Source organism: Macaca thibetana, chromosome 9 (genome assembly GCF_024542745.1).
Source record: "Macaca thibetana thibetana isolate TM-01 chromosome 9, ASM2454274v1, whole genome shotgun sequence".
NCBI lineage: Eukaryota > Metazoa > Chordata > Mammalia > Primates > Cercopithecidae > Macaca > Macaca thibetana.
In genome coordinates, this window is record NC_065586.1 from 35276504 (window position 1) to 35292916 (window position 16413).

The following is a 16413-nucleotide window of genomic DNA, read 5'->3' on the forward strand; positions in this document are numbered from 1 at the left end:
AATTTATTGCCTGTTTTCCCTAAAGAAGCAAAACATGATTATTAGTTAATTCAGTTAGACATTAACTCAGAAAACTCCAGAGATTTTGATTGATATATTATAGTGACCAAAAATAGTGAAGTTTTAAAGATGACTGAAACCAGCTATTAGGAATGAGTTGGCATATTGCTTATACCATTACATAAAATAGCTAAAGCATTTTTAATTTCAGAGCTGTACCCACATCAGCCTCAGTGGTTTCAAATTTATTTTAAAGCCAGATTTAGATTTGGGCAATTCTGTCAGTCGTTTCAGGTGTTATGCCACTGTAAAATATTCTGCTTATCACTGGGTGTGGTGGTTCATGCCTGTAATCCCAGCGCTTTGGGAGGCCAAGGCAGGCAGATCACTTGAGGTGAGGAGTTCGAGACCAGCCTGGCTGACATGGCAAAACCCTGTCTCTACTAAAAAATACAAAAAATTAGCTGGGTGTGGTGGTGCACCCCTATACTCCCAGCTACTTAGGAGGCTGAGGCAGGAGAATCGCTTGAACCTGGGAGGCGGAGTGAGTCAGCTTACTTCCTTCCAGCCTGGACAGCAGAGCGAGACTCCGTCTCAAAAAAAAAAAAAGATTCTACTTATCTTATTCCCCCATAGTAATGTCTTGGTTGTGCTCCAGCTAGCTTAGGGGAAAAGGAGTAATTAATTTTAAGGGCACTGAGGGTATCTCAGACAGCTCACAAATTGGTGGAACTGGGTACTAAAAGCCGTTAGGACTAAGGTGCCCATCTCCCTCTGCCATGCTTCTCTGCATGGCAGCTGTGTGGGGGGTCCAGGAATCATAAGACATAAAATACAGTCACACTCATGACTGTAACTTACTACAATGCAAGCGCATGAGGGAAACTCAGTACAGGGAAGAGGTGCATGGGGCGAGTCCTCGCCCATGGAGCTGCACAGGTTGCACTTCATCCCCCCATTCACAAATGAGTTGTGAAAACAACTGTGGAATGTTGTCAGCCAGGGAAACTCCTGGGTAGAAACCCAGCACCCAGGATTTTTATGGAGGACCGCTTATGTAAGAAGGCTCTGCCTGTTAAGTACCAAAGTTCCAGACTCCCAGAAGGAAATAAACCATACTGTATGCGGCATAGAGCATATTGTTTGTGCAGACAGCTTAGGCACAATGAGCCACTTTTACCAGTTAGGGAATAATGGAAGGGAACCCTTCTAAATCCAAGTTCCCAGATACCAGCCAAGGGCCAGCCTCGCAACAGGTGCTTTAGGGATGGCAGTCAGATCTGCTGCTTCACTCTTTCCTGCACAGCAGGAGATGAGCCCCACCCCAGTCTGAAGTTTACACATCATACCCTCAGTTAAGGTTGAGCAGAGCCCTTCGAGTATGTCCCAACTCCAGATTCCCAGGAGAAGGAGTTAGCCCAGAGAGGGTAGAGTGTCCCCCCAGTCCAGGCAGGATGGTCAAAGTAATGGGCCACTTGGTCCAACATGGATATCAGGAATTCTCCCCATTTATGTAGGGATAGGTTGTTGGTTTGGTGGCGCAGAAGACACTCCAAAAGCCAGTCGGCCATAGGATTCATGTATGGAAAATCTTCTCAGAAACTGTGCAGACTTCATCTGCCGAAGGCCCTCTTAGCAGGGGCATTACAAAACCATACAGGAAAGTGGCACCTGACTCAGGCCCCAGGAGCCCCAGGTTGCTCTGAGGAAATAGGGTAGTGTGTAGGTGTTCATTTGCATAGAAGCAGTGAATGCCTGAGAGATTCTATAATAGATGCAGATAGCTTATCCTCAGGTGTTTTGTAATAGTCTTCGTGAACTTTCGTTTTTCTTCACCATTCTCATTGCAGCCAGCTGGAGTTCATGAAAATGACCTGATTCCTCCCTGAGATTGATCCTTGTAGGTGGCAGACAAGAATGGCATGTGTGTTTATAATAGTCTTCTGTGTCTGGTGTAGTTTTTTTTTGTTTATTTGTTTGTTTGAAAGCTTTTGTATTAGTCTGTTTTCACACTGCTGATAAAGACATACCCCCAGACTGGGCAGTTTACAAAAGAAAGAGGTTTAATGGACTTACGGTTCCATGTAGCTGGGGAGGCCTCAGAGTCATGGTGGAAGGTATCTCAGGTACATCTCACATCGCAGCAGACAAGGCGAAGAGGGCTTGTGCCGAGAAACTCGCCTTTTTACAATCATCAGATCTGATGAGACTTATTCACTATCATGAGAAAAGCATGGGAAAAGCATGAGAAAGCATGGGAAAGATCTGCCCCTATGATTCAGTTACCTTCCATTGGGTCCCTCCCACAACATATGGGAATTCAAGATGAGATTTGGGTGGGGACACAGCCAAACCATGTCAGCTTTCTTGGTCAGACTTATTGAAGGTTATGCATCTCAGCCATTACTTCTATGTGTGAATATTTCCTAATCTCAATAGTACACATATAGGAAGCGCTGGTATTTTTTGAGGCATGGATATCTTTCATTTGCTGAAGGCAGGGGCTGATGTAGGGTGTTGAGGTGACCTTAGTATATGCAGTGGTCCCCACAATTGGGAGACACAAGTCTCTTTTGCACAAACCTATCACTGGGATGCTCTGAGAAGGACTGTCATGTCAGAGTATTGTGGGTACCCTGTGAGTTCTGTGGCCCACGTAGAAAGGGTTTCCAGATCCCTTCGGTCAGTGGGAAATCACCATAGAATTATCATCATATCTCCATCCTTGGCTGCATGCATAATAGTTTAGAATAAATTGATTTAAAGAAAACACACACATGTGCATGCACACACTGTATGTATGTATGTATGTATGTATGTATGTATGCCAGGAAGTTAAAACCCAGAGCTTCCAGCCAGACCATCCTGTTTGTTTTGCTATGGTTTACATGTGGTTGCTTCCTTGGAGTCAGGTAAAATGTAATCCCTCTGCCTCCATGCTGTGCATAGCAGACCAGTTTGTCGCCGCTGTCTGTGCACTCATGTTCTTTGTGTGGTAGTCTGGCCTCAGGCATGGCCAGGGTGCCCTGTCCTGTGACAGCAGGGGGCTGATCTTCTGCACATGGGTCCATCGAGCTACCTTCTATGTGTCAGTCTCTTTTTAAAGTGCCCAACAGTATCCTCAGACAGATTTTTGCTTTTGCACTTTTGCTTTTGTTATCTTTGAGATATCAAGGGTGGAAGGCAGCATTCATTCCAGAGAGGACAAGACTTCTATGGAAAAGAGAAGTGTTTTTTTGTGAGCCTAAGAACAGCGTATGAGTGTTAGAAAAACAGTTCCATCATCCCTCCAACAGATCAGCAGGAAGGCTTTCGAAAACAGTAGTGAATCTGCTTTGTGAGGGCATGGACTGTAAGGAGAAAACCTTCCTCTATCTTTTGTACACTGTTGTTTTAGGGTACCCCAAGATAACATTGTTGATTCTTGGGGACCTAGGATGTTATCTCCTTGAAGGAAACCTATTTTTCATATCTTTTACAGTAACGAATAAATGTGTTGATGGATTAATCTGTTCCCACAAAATGAGCCTTCAGAAAAGAAAATGCAAAGTTCAGTGATACTAGGTTATTACAAGCTCTTCGTGTTCCCTGTGACTGACCCTTCTACCTCTCTGGGGCTGCAGGCTCCCATTCTGAGAAACACTGGTGTCTGGGGACAGTGGAGGCTGAGCTGCTCAACACAGGCCATGTGTACAGACAGCAGTGTGAGAAGCCACCTTGTTAGAGCAGGATCAATTATGGTGACCTCTGTCAGCCTTGTGGGGTTGGGGATGGGTGCCACAAGGAGCTCCAGGGGCCTCCCAGACAGAAGCTCAGCTGTATTCACCAGCACCCAGCATGGAGAATAATGGGTTTCCATGATAAGTAACGCCACTGATGTACGTCGTCTTCCTGGATCTCAATGCTTTCTAGATATTGTTGTTATTTATATTTCCCTTATATGCTGTGGAGCTTTATGGGTCTGGTAGGGTTGGGAATAAATAGTCCTATTATTTGTTAATTACGTTAAACTAATAGATGCATATGAGTTTCATGACGGTTACTAATTACTTTTTTATTCAGTTAATGGAAATCTGTTACCCCTTAATTGATTTCAGCTGCAGTTATATTGTTATGGTGCCGTTGTTTAAATGGATGTATATTTCCCTTTGTGAGCCAAGTTCATTCAGATCTGCATTTGTGCAGGTCCCATATTCTTATGTTTGATAAATGAGCAAGTGGGTATGTTGGTTGGTGGAAGGATGGGACCATGACACAGGGGCCCAGTCCTCAGCCACCTGCCAGGGGTTGGCATGCAGGCATGTAACATTTCTGTTGCATCTTTTGTTTTCACAGTGAGAGAAAAACGCAAGAGTCTCTTCATTAACCATGTAAGTGAAGCTGTCTCCCTGTGTTTTTCATAATGACTGTACAGTATAAAGAGCTGAAATAACTGTGTCTGTGATGGATGAAAATGGCTCATGTGCTTTGTAGATACTTGGAAGAATGTTGCAGTGTACTTATGCTTAGTTTGGTTTGTAATTTGACAAGCATTACTCGGTATCTGTCCACTGTCCCAAATATTTTTCCAGAAGCCCTAGACCACTATTGTTCATGAGATGATGTGTGTGAACAATAACATATCAAACATCACCCAGCAAGTCCAAGCGAAAGGCACTTCTTTTTAATTTTGAATCATTTCCTTTCTCTACCCTCACCCCCAAATTACTCTTTCTCTCTTGTAGCTCAGTTTCATTTGAATAAACACATAATTGTTTTCCATGAGGCTCTCTGTCTCCACACTTGACTCTTCCCATTTGTTATTTGTGGGTCCAGTAGAGTCTGCATGTTCTTCTGATGCTCAAAGAAAGAGGATAAACTTGATAACACTAAATTAAAAAAAGATGTTCAAACATTTGGCTGTAGTCTTTTGGCCATTCTTAGCCATGTCTCCCTCCCCTGGTGGCCAGGTGCAGGTGCCCCGTTGAGATACTTTATCCCTCTTCCTTCCTTGAGCAGAGGTATAGCTGGCTGGCTCCAGCGCCTCCTCCACACCTTATGTACCAGGCAAGTCCTAGCCACCCCTTCTTCTTAGAAATATGCCCCTTTAGGAAAGAAAACTCTCCGAGAGGTATGGAATGATAAAACAGGTGTAAATTATCAAAATAAGTATGCTCTAAGTCCTCATTCTAAAAACAGAACCATGCAAGGGTCTTTCTCAGGATTTTTAGACTGTCTGCATCTATGTGTTTGCAGATCTTGGAATACTTAGTCCTAATGCTGTGTATTAAAGAGACTAAAGCCATAATATTGTATTCTCTGCCCTTTGAAAATATGGACAAAATGCAGTTGGGAAGAAATTCATAAGCTGGGCTGTTACACTTCAGGGACATGATGCTATGCCCATAGGAGATTGATGATTTCTTTGTAGTCAGTATTAATATATATGCACATATACAGTTTCTAGGGGTCAGAGTGCTTATAATTTTTAGCAGATTCTTAAAGCAATCTGTGACTTTTTCCCTCAGCCCCTTAAATTTCAAAACATCCGTGTAAAGCACCTTTGAAATTGCAATTTGTGTCATGAGGAAAATATGAAAATTGCTGTGCTTTTTTTTTTTTTTAAAGCAGTATATACCTGGATATAAAAATTCAAGCGATTGGAACAAATTCTCTAAATCCTTGCTTCCACTTGTTTGCCTGCTGGGTGCACTTGAATGCTTTCCTACTCATTACACTCATTAGCACGCCTGCCAAGGAGCTTGCAAGGGAAAGGGAAGAGCTGGAACTGCATCCAGGCCATCTTTCCTGTTCACTGCAGCTCCATGGAAGGTGCATTGAAGAAAGAGGATAGGAGTTTGTGCCACTCTGTTCTCATTGCGGCTGATGATACAGAGATGTGCTCCCACAGTTCTAACCTGCATACCTCTTTTAACACCCCTGCCCTCCACCCAGGCACACACCTAACGTTGCCATTTTGTGTCCTTTACAGTCCTAGCATCTGCCACACACTTGAGTACACACCTTCTGCACCCAGCACGTGGATTAGAATGGGAGGTCATGCATTCTCATGCACGATAGCTTCTAAAACCCAGCCCAGCATTCAAACCTCTGTAAAATCACATCTGCTGACACAGAGTGAAATTGCACAGTTGTTGAGATCTATGCAAATGCACCTATTCCTATAGAAAAGAAATCTGGGTGCTAAGTTTCTTATATAACAGTTGACCCTGTAACAAGGAGCACGACCCTCCAAACTGTGAACAGACCTCACTGCAAATGAGCGCCATCAGTCCTGCCACACTGGGAAAAGCCGTGGGAGTGTACCAGTCCAACCAGCTGAAATATCATTTGAGTGAAATTACCTGCAGATTCAGTTAGGCTAATAAAGCAGCTGTACTTTGCAGGTTTTGAAACTTGGGAATAGTAAGTTAGAACGGTGGAGAAAAGACGAGCAATAATAATAATCAGTACCATCTGCTGAGTGCTTTAAAGCGTGTGTGCCAGGCTCTGCTGTAATTGGTTTAATGGACTCATTTAGTTAGCACAATGGCCGTGCTAGGTAGGTACAATTCAGTATTACTCTTTTACAGATGAGGAGACCGAGGCACAAAGAAGTTAGCCAAGTAGACAGTGGAGCCTGGGTTGAGTTCCAGGTGGTCTGCTTCAGCACCCCATTTGGCTCGCACCCTCTGTGTTCCTCAGATAATGACACCGGTTCCCATGTGACAGAGTTTGTTTAGCTTGCTTATCTGAAGTTAGAGATGACATTTATAATTAAATTTGTGTGGCACAGTCTCTAGGGTTCATTTCTGAATATGGATCTCAACTAAAATTTATCATTTAGTCTGTTACTGAACTCTGGAGTGACAGTTATTTTTCACCCTTATTATACCATTTCATTTTTTATTTGCCGTATTGTGAGGGAGGTTATTTCTTTAATTTCTCTTTCAAGTTTTGAAGAACCCACTTAGTGCATGTTGCTAAAATAACCTACAAAGAGGTTACTATTTAAGAGAAATGAATACAGTTGTGTAGGTAAGCCATTTAAGACAAGGTGGGTGTTCACCTCTACTCCCAGGACCTTGATAACTGCAGGGGAAATAACCTCCTCCAGGTGGAGAAAAAGTAGGGCTTTTCTGGTTTCTACAAACAACACACATGAGCAAGTGAAAAGAGTGGGCTTTGACCCAGGACATTCTCCGGGGAATGGGGCAGTAGAGAATGGAACCCCAGGCTAGAAAATGAGAAGGGCCTTTAAGTGACTCAAAACAGCCAAGAGAGACTCAGAGGATTAAGTGAAAGGAGACCACTTCTCAAGGAATTATTACAGGCTTTAAAGCTTGAAACCTGAAAACGAACCACTTTGGATGTTTGGCAGCAAGTTCAACCAGGGTGAATTATCAAGGTTAATATTCTAATCCACACGTATGTTTTAGATGTAATTAAAGTGAACAGTTATAGGAAGTTTTTGTGTTTGTTTGTTTGTTTGTTTGTTTTGAGATGGAGTCTCGCTCTGTCCCCCAGGCTGGAGTGCATTGGCACAAACTTGGCTCACTACAGCCTCCCCCTTCTGGGTTCAAACTATTCACCTGCTTCAGCCTCCCAAGTAGTTGGGATTACAAGCATGCACCACCATACCCGGCTAATTTTTGTATTTTTAGTAGAGACAGGATTTCGCCATGTTGGCCAGGCTGGTCTCAAACTCCTGACCTCAGGTGTTCCACCCACCTTATTAGCTTCCCAAAGTTCTGGGATTACAAGCATGAGCCACTGCGCCCAGCTAGGAAGCACGCATACAAGAGCTAATAAGACATTGTTCTATTATTTTCCCTCTCATGATACCAACAATTTAATGCATATGAAAGATACACGTATTTTTAAAAGGCTGTGTAAAGGGCTTTATTTAAAGTGTATACTTTGTTTAAAATTTGCTGACGTTTTGACTTTGCTTTTTTTTTTTTTTTAAAGGTTAGCTGTTTTTATGAATCTTTTAATTAAAGTGTAAAAATATTTGATTATAGATTGTGGGTGACATTGTAGGTGGTTGGAGTTAATAATCACTCCTGAAAAAAAAAAAATCACTCCTGAAACTCAGAGAGAATGCATGCTTTTTACCTTAGCCTAACTTTTCTATGATTATCTTCCTGCTACCTGTTGATAGCATACCAAAAATGAATGGATTATTCTAAGAAGTTAAAAAAAAAAGATATGAAAACAGAATGAATCAGGAGTTGAATAGCCAGCTTCCTTTGTCTTGTTTGCCGTAGGTGCACTTTGAAACGAGAAAACCAGACTGGGGATTGTGTGTAGTGTCATCCTCAAAAAAAAACAAAGCATTTGTCTCAACACTGAGTCTGGTGATAGTTCAGGAAACTTTGTGAGTAAGTAAAGCAACTAGGGAGTGTTACTTATCAGCTAAGCAAGAGTCACATTATTAGCAGGACTTGGAGCCAAAAGAACTTTGTTCAAGCCCTCATTGGGCAGTCTTGGAAACATCTTGAAATGTCAGTTCTCTTATCTCCTAGGATGGGTCATAATTTCAGACCTACTTGACTCAAGGAAGGTAATGATTTGCAGCCTAATTATAACACCATATATGTATGTTGTATTATTATTGCCCATTGGAGTTTAGGTAAATTTGATTTAATTTTCAAAGTTCAATATCAAAACTGATGAAAGTCTTGCTGGTATTTTGAGTATGGATATAGTTTTTTCATAATCATTAAGACCAAGATTTTCTGGGAGGAGTATATTCTGTTCAGCTCCCTTTGGGGAATACTGACTTGAATAGTTTGCTGCTCTTAATGTAGTTCAGTTCCAAATCAGTTTCTGCCTTTTAGTTTTGAGTGAGGTAGGAATAGGATTCCTTGTAAAATGGTGTCTATTCTGGTTATAAGCTTCATCTGTAAGTCATAAAAGTCAAGTAATACAGTGAGCTACATCTAGGAACTGAAATTTAAAACATTTTAATCTTGCTTTTGCCTCTGGAAGATTTGCTCTTAATAGAATGAGAGTTTATTGAGCAGCTGCTGTGTTAGCATCAGTGCCATATGCTTGGAGGATGTGAAAGAAGACTCAGTTTTAAAATATCAGTAAAAATTTTAAAAATCCAGTAAGATTAAAGAAATCCAGCTTTTACTTTGAAATAATTTCAAATTTATAGAAAAGTAGCAGCAATAATTGAGAGTACAGGATTTTCATGTCACTAAAGGAACCTTAGATGCCCTGGTTCTCAGACCTCCTGTTCTGCTTCACCCAGGGATGTTGAAATGGGGTAGATATTTTGTTATTTTCTCTCTTCTTTTTGTTTTTTCTTCTTCTTTTTGCGGAATGTTTAGAAATGATAATGTTACACGTGGAAATACTGGTATGTTGAGAAGCTTGTGTAGGACATCAATTCCTTGAGTGTATTGGTTATGTCTGTGGAGGACTGTCTCTTTTCTTACCTCTTTCTGTTTCTTCTTCCCTTCCTTCATGCTGTCACTCTTGTTACGAGGCACAAAGGAAGTGGCACTTGTAAAGTTTAATGGCCCATTCAAATACAGGGCAGCTGACAGGTGGAATTGCTTCCCTAGTGCCTTTGTGGAAGGTCATTTTGAAAGCTACGTTGTCCTTGTTAAGACACCCAAGTGAAGGGGCCACTGAGCTGATGTTACGATTTATCCTGGTAACTTATGGTGTGTTCTCCGTGGAAGTTTCTATGTTGGAAGCCCTGATCTTTTGTATATAGTGTTAGGATCTCATCCCTTAATTAGCCAGCACAAATTCTTGACCACAGCTGCCTGTTTTTCACATTGCTCAGACACGGTACGTGTGGGGAAGGAGCTGTTCTCATTTTAGTCAGTCACTGACTCTTGGTTCCATTGCTGCCATTCCTGGGGTCAGGGGAAGCACAACCACTCCTGCTAGCTGGGCAGGCACTGAGTGCGTCTTTGCTGTGCATTCTACTTGTCACTTCATTGCTCTCCTAACCTCCTCAGTTTTCAACTTCATCACCTTGCTCAGGGACTTCTGGAGTAGAGAGAAGAAAGGAATCAAGTGAAGCCTTGAAGGAGCATTGTATTTGAAGCAGGAACTTTGTCAGAAAAGCCCTTTAAGAAGCGGACTCTGTTACCCTTAGCCTTGTGTTATAATCTGTTCTTTGACTTTATAGATACATATATATGTGTGTGTATATATATATGCGTGTGTATATATATGTGTGTGTGTGTATACATATATATGTTTTATTTCAAACTTACAGAATAATTGTAATAATAATAATAATAATAATACAGAAAACTCTCATCTACCCTTTAGCCAGATTCATCAGTTTTAAACCAGTATTCTCTCACATTCTGCACATCCTTGGTCATTGTCCTTTATTATTTTTTTTTAATTGTTTGGAAGTAGGTTGTCTGCATTCTGCCTTTTCTCCCTAATACTCCACTGTGTGTTTCCTAAGATCAAGGCTGTTCTCTGTGTAACCACAATATTGTCAAAATAAAGAATTTAACATTGATGTGTTTCTTCTAATTAACTGACCATATTCCAGCGGTGTTACGTGGCTCCGTAATGTCCACTACAGCGTGTTTGTCTGTGGTATGGGTTTCACTCCAGGCTGACACATGGCATTTAGTTGGCATGTACCCTCGATGTCCTTTAATCTGGAGCGGATCCTCAGCGTTTCTCAGTCTTTCAGGACATTGACACTGTTGGAAGAATACAGGGTCAGGTTTTTTTTTATTGTTTTGTTTTTTTTTTTTTTTAAATAATAACATAATGTTTCTCATTTTGGATTTGCCCGAAGGATTCAGTTAAACATTTACAGCCAGAGTACTACATGGAGTGTTCCCTTGCCTTTTTCAAGGCATCAAATCAAGAGGCAGGCAGTATCATCTGACTCTTGTTGCTGGTGTTGATTTTAATTACTGGACAGGTGCTGCCTGGATTCTCCACTGTCTGTTTACTCATTTTTCCTTGGCAACTAACAAGCAGTCTCTGGGCAGGTACTTTAAAACCATGTAGATATCCTGTGCTTTATCCCCACCCCCAGATTTAGCATCTGTTGATGAGGCTTACCTGAACCAATCTTTATTATTTTTAGTTACAGAATGGTGGTTTTCCAACCCTGCCATACTTCCTCTCCCTTTGTCAGTAGGTGTTCTGCTTCAAGGGAGAGCCTTCTCTTCCCATCTGTCCATCTGTCTGTCCATCCAGCCATTTTCAGTACAGATTCCTGGATTTCTGCTTTTCCAGTGATACCTAGTTCATGCCTCTGCTTAAATGTTTTGATGCTCAAACTGTCCTAGATTTGGGTAGTGGCAGTCTTTTGACACTGGTTTTGTGTTCTTGTGACATGCTCCATCCTTTCATTTTGTTTTGAGAACTCCTTTGGTCTTTGGCACAATAAGATATTCCAGGCTCATCTTGTACCTTTGCCTCAACCCTGGATAGCCATTTCTCCAGGGAGTCCTGATTCCTTTTAGTGGCAAACGGTACTAGAACCAAGGTCTGGACACCATGTGTGCTCATTGCTGCTGGGGTGTTATTGCTTCTAGGCCCATTTAGCAGGTGTAGCTAGGAAACAGACATTTCAGAAATCATGAATTCATACTGTTACTTTAAATTTCCAATTCCAGTCTATCCCATAGGTTTTTTCTTGACCTTGGCCTTTGACTTTTTAATTTCTAATGGAAAACTTATTTTTTAAAATAAGTTTTATTGATATGCAATTAACATGTAAAATTCACCTTTTAAAAATGTACAGTTCAGTGGTTTTTAGTATAACCACAGATGTGTGCAACTGTCATCACAGTCAATTTTAGAACATATTCATCACCCCCAAAAGAAACCCTGTACCCACTAGCAGTCATTCCTACTCCTTCCCCTCCCCGACTAGTCTACTGTTTGTCTCCATAGATTTGTTTATTTTGGATATTTTATATAAATGTAATCATATTATATATATATGGCCTTTTTTGAGTGGCTTCTTTCACTTAGCATAATGTTTTCAAGGTTCATCCATGTATCTCAGAACTTCATTCCTTTTTATGGCCAAGTACATATCTACAGAGCAGAATTCTACCATAAAGTCGGCATTTTCCAGTTTTTGTTCTGAGATCCAAAGTTGGTTTATTTTCTCGCTTTCATAGAGAATGATTTGGTTCACCTGTGTTCTTAACTCCATGGGCATTTTGCCTTCTACTTTAGTCTTGCTGTAAAAAATCGATCCTACTAAAAGCTGTACCCTTTTTTGTGGGATGGGGGCACGGGGACAGTCTTACTCTGTTACCCCCGCTGGAGTACAGTGATGTGATCTTGGCTCACTGCAACCTCTGCCTTCTGGATTCAAGCGATTCTGCTGCCTCAGCCTCCTGAGTAGCTGGGATTACAGGCACTCGCCACCATGCCCAGCTAATTTTTGTATTTTTAATAGAGACAGAGTTTCACCATGTTGGCCAGGCTGATCTCAAACTCCTGACCTCAAGTGATCCAGCTGCCTTGGCCTCCCAAAGTGCTGGGATTACAGCCATGAGCCACTGTGCCTAACCTGCACCTTCTTTTTCTTTCTATGGAACATTAGTTTGTGAACACTTTGAGGTCAGAGAGGAAGATTTTTTCATAGTTTTGCTTTTTGTCTGTGTCTCTGTGACCCCTGGTGGTCTTGGAAAAGTGATGATGGTGCTTTCCTCTCTCCCAGCCTGGTGCCTTCCACGTATGGGCATCCCCCTGTGAGCACACCTGCTCTTGCTGATCAGTGCTCTGGGTTTCACAGGCTTCAGAATTCCACACAAAGTTCTTAAATTCCACTCCACCCTGTATTAGCTGTGTGAATAAGGCAAAGACACTTCTGCAAAATGAGTGGCCTTTATGGTTTCATGGAGACTGTCTGTGAGCTGGGAGTTCAGCAGGTGGCAGGTGTGATCCCGCAACCCAGCGTCCCCTCCATTTCTGCACTCCAGCAGGCCTTTCGTTCATTCCTAGTCAAGGAATGCCAGTGCAAATGTCCTTTCTCTGTGGCCCAAGGAGGCTGCAGACCGAAACCTGCCTCCTTTATCAAGGTCATAGTTTGCCCTCCTTAAGATTAAAAAAAATTGTGGAGCTTTCGTATTTAGAGATTTCACTTATATTACTTCCTTTCACAAACTTTTACTGCTTATTTTCCTCTAGTAATATTACTTCATTTTATTTATTTATTTATTTGTGAGACAGGGTTTCACTCTGTCACTCAGGGTAGAGTGTAGTGGCACAATCATGGCTCACTGCAGTCTTGACATCCTGGGCCCAACCCGTCTTCCCACCTCAGCCTCCTGAGTAGCTGGCACCACAGGCATGCATCACCACACATGGCTAATTTATTTCTATTTTTTGTAGAGATGAGGTCTTGCTGTATGGCTCAGGTTGGTCTCAAACTCCTGGGCTCGATTGATTCTCCCACTTGGGCTTCGCAAAGTGCTGGGATTATAGGCATGAGCTACCATGCCTGGCCCTTACATTATTTAATGCTTTTTTTTTTTTTTTTTTTTAATCCTAACAAACCTTTCTAGGAAGTAAGACTGTCATTGAAAATGGGAAGTTAAAGCCTAGAGACTCTTAAGTGTAAAGTGACTTAATATTTATTGAGTTCATGTACGTACTAAGCACTTTACAGGTGTTATTCCTCATAGCACCACAATGCAGGGCAGGTTCTGTATCTGAATTTTATAGATGAAGACATTGAAGCGTAGGGAGGCTAAGCTTAAGGTGATAGGCTTATACATTTTAATTGATTATGAAAGGGGATACTATTATTGGTTATTCTAGGACAACAGGGATAAACTACGGCTGTCCCGATCAAGCCAGTATGTGTGATTGTCCTCTGTAAGTAACTTGGCCACGTTTACACAACTCGTCACTGGCAGAGCTGCAGCCAAGCACTGAGCTTTCTGACTCCACTGTGCTCCCGTGCTGCCTGTCTGGAGTGCCTCGTCCACGTGAACTTGGCTCCTTGATCTGCCTGCCATGCCCCACTTCGTGTGTTCTGCCTGTGTCAGCATTTCACTGCCCAATGGTGCAGGCCCCTGTGGCCAGCTCATTGCCACACAGCATGCCCCTTTCTGCCGTAACACAGCTGCTGTGGCCACACTGTGGTCTCCCTCACAGAGGATCCTGTGCCGTCATGGAGGTAGATGACTTCCCACCGTTAGGGGAAGTAAGTACTCTAGTCCCGAGATGGAGCTGTTCTTCATTTGCTGATTCAAGAAAATTATCCAGTCTGTACCTCCAAGATACCTGCAGTCTAGACCCTAGACACACATAAAAAACTGAGCCAGAAACGACAATAGAGAGTGACTGGTAATGTGGAGGGTGAACATGGGCATAGAACACACAGAGGGGTGCCCAGCCCAGGTGGTCTGGTGGTGGTGGGAAGGCATCTAGAGGAAGCACTGTCAGCAGAGTGCTGAAGGATGAGTGGAGTCAGGGAGGGGAAAAGGTCTTCAGGGTATTATACGAGAAGGTTTAGGAGAGAACAGCTCAAGGGAAGGGCTGCAGAATCTCAGGGAGGGAGGCACGGGCTTGGGAGTCAGACAAACATGGCTTTATGCTCTGGTGTCTTAGATTTGATGTTGGAAATGCTACTTCATTTCTCTGATCTCCTTATCTTTTAAATGGCAATTGTACCTGCATTGCAGGGCTCTAAATGTTTGTGAGCTCTAAATGAATACACATAAAGTAACCCAGAACACTGTGGGCTCATCCTTGATGGCCATTAAATAAAACTGGCCATTGTTCCTTTCATCTTTGAATTATGTCCAAGTGTGGTGTGCAGGGAAAGAGGAAGTAAACAGTGAACCTGGAGAGATGGAGAGTTGACTCGTGTGCCTCTCCCCAGTGGAGAACCTCAGAACCATCTAGGCAGGGAGGCAACACGATCTGATTTGCTTTGTATTAAGGTGACAGTAGCACTTGAAGAAGAATGGTTTGGAGAGGAGTGAGCCTGGAGGCAAGGTGGTTACTGCAGTGATATAGGTGAGAGACGATGTGGCTTTCATATACCCGATAGTGGCTAGAGGGGTGCAGGGGAAAGGATGATGTGAAAGTGTACTTGGAGTAGAATTGATAGTACTTGATACAAGGAAACCAACAGAAAGGAAAATGAGGATTTCTGGTTTTAAGCCATTATACTTGATTAGAGGAACAAATTAGTTTGGCATTTGAGGTGCCCATGAGGAACATTGAGATGGAGGGGTCAGCCAGGCAGTAGTGAGCTCAGAACAGAAGTTGGGGCCGGAGAGGAGAGATTTGGGACTCAACAAAGGGCAGAAGGAAGTTGAATTAATGAGAGTGGGTGAGAGTCCTCTGGGAAAGTGTTTAGAGGAAGAAGAAAAGACCATCACATCTAAGGAAATTCAGAGAAGCAGAGTCCACAAAGGGACTGAGACTGAGTGGCCAGAAAGATGGGAGAAAGCAAGGAGGAAACCCCAGAAAGAAAAAAACTTCACTTCAAATATCAAATTGGTAGGAGGACTGCAGAGGACCCATCTGCATAGCAGACTTAGAGTTTTTTGTGAATGGGGAGGAAGTGTGGAGGTTGAGCCAGTTCAGAAAGACATTTTGAAGAAGCCAAGGGACTAATTAGTTCTGGCCTGAAGAGAGTTAGGGCTTCTACTCCAGGTAGAGGGAGGTGTGACCGATTTGCCAAGGAAGAAGAGGCAAGAAAGTGAGGGGACGCTGTCTGGTGGCCTCTGGGTTCTGTGACTCGAACTCCCTGTGGGGAGCTCAGCATGGAGATGGGTGGAGGGTTTGAGGAGGTGTTGCGGTTGGGAGCAGTTGAAATAGTTGGGAGAAAGATTGGGGTCATTGTGTAAGGTCCAGTGGAAGTCTTATCTCTGCTTCCTCCTTCTCTTCATCCTGCACTTTGATTGTATGTTTGTGTGTGCATGTACATGTGCATATCCAGGTATCTTTGTATCTGACGTACATCAGTATTGGGATTATCTAAGGGGATAATCTCATTATTTGGGACACGTGATAACTCTTCAATAAAATCTTAAATATGTCATTCAGCAGTTTTCATATATTAGTGGACCTTGATGTAAATCACATTTTGTGCTGTAGACATTGTGTGAATACGTGGACTAAATGAACTTGCTTCAGTCTAGCTCTAAAATTTGATTATTCTGCATATTCATAACTTAATCTGTAAGGTTCACATTATTTCAAAGATATAAATTTTATTTCTTTAGAATAATTCACAATTGGGCTTCTCACTCATCAGGCTCCTCTTCTAAGCAGTTCGTGGTTGACTCTGTAGTATCTGTGCTCTCGCTAAGACACTTGCTGTTTTTGGGACAATCTTTCTAAGTTGTCTATAGGGTGATGCCCCTCCTTTGCAAGTAAAACATTGCCTTAGGCTTTTCCTTTTATGTTTTTCCAAAATGTTGTAAGCGTTAGGCATAAAGAACATCC

At 42.3% G+C, this 16413-nt stretch overlaps 1 protein-coding gene across 9 annotated transcripts in view; it reads left to right on the plus strand.

The window, feature by feature from the left end:
* The window catches only part of CCNY (cyclin Y), an 876528-nt gene that overhangs the window by 806379 nt on the left and 53736 nt on the right, over positions 1 to 16413 (plus strand). For 8 of the 9 annotated variants that reach the window (XM_050804783.1, XM_050804790.1, XM_050804785.1 and 5 more), the window contains one exon: positions 4336 to 4370. The exons of the other annotated variant lie outside the window; for it this stretch is intronic. In XM_050804783.1, the coding sequence (XP_050660740.1) occupies positions 4336 to 4370 (35 nt within the window). The remainder of the gene's footprint in view (positions 1 to 4335; positions 4371 to 16413) is intronic. 9 annotated transcript variants of the gene reach the window in all.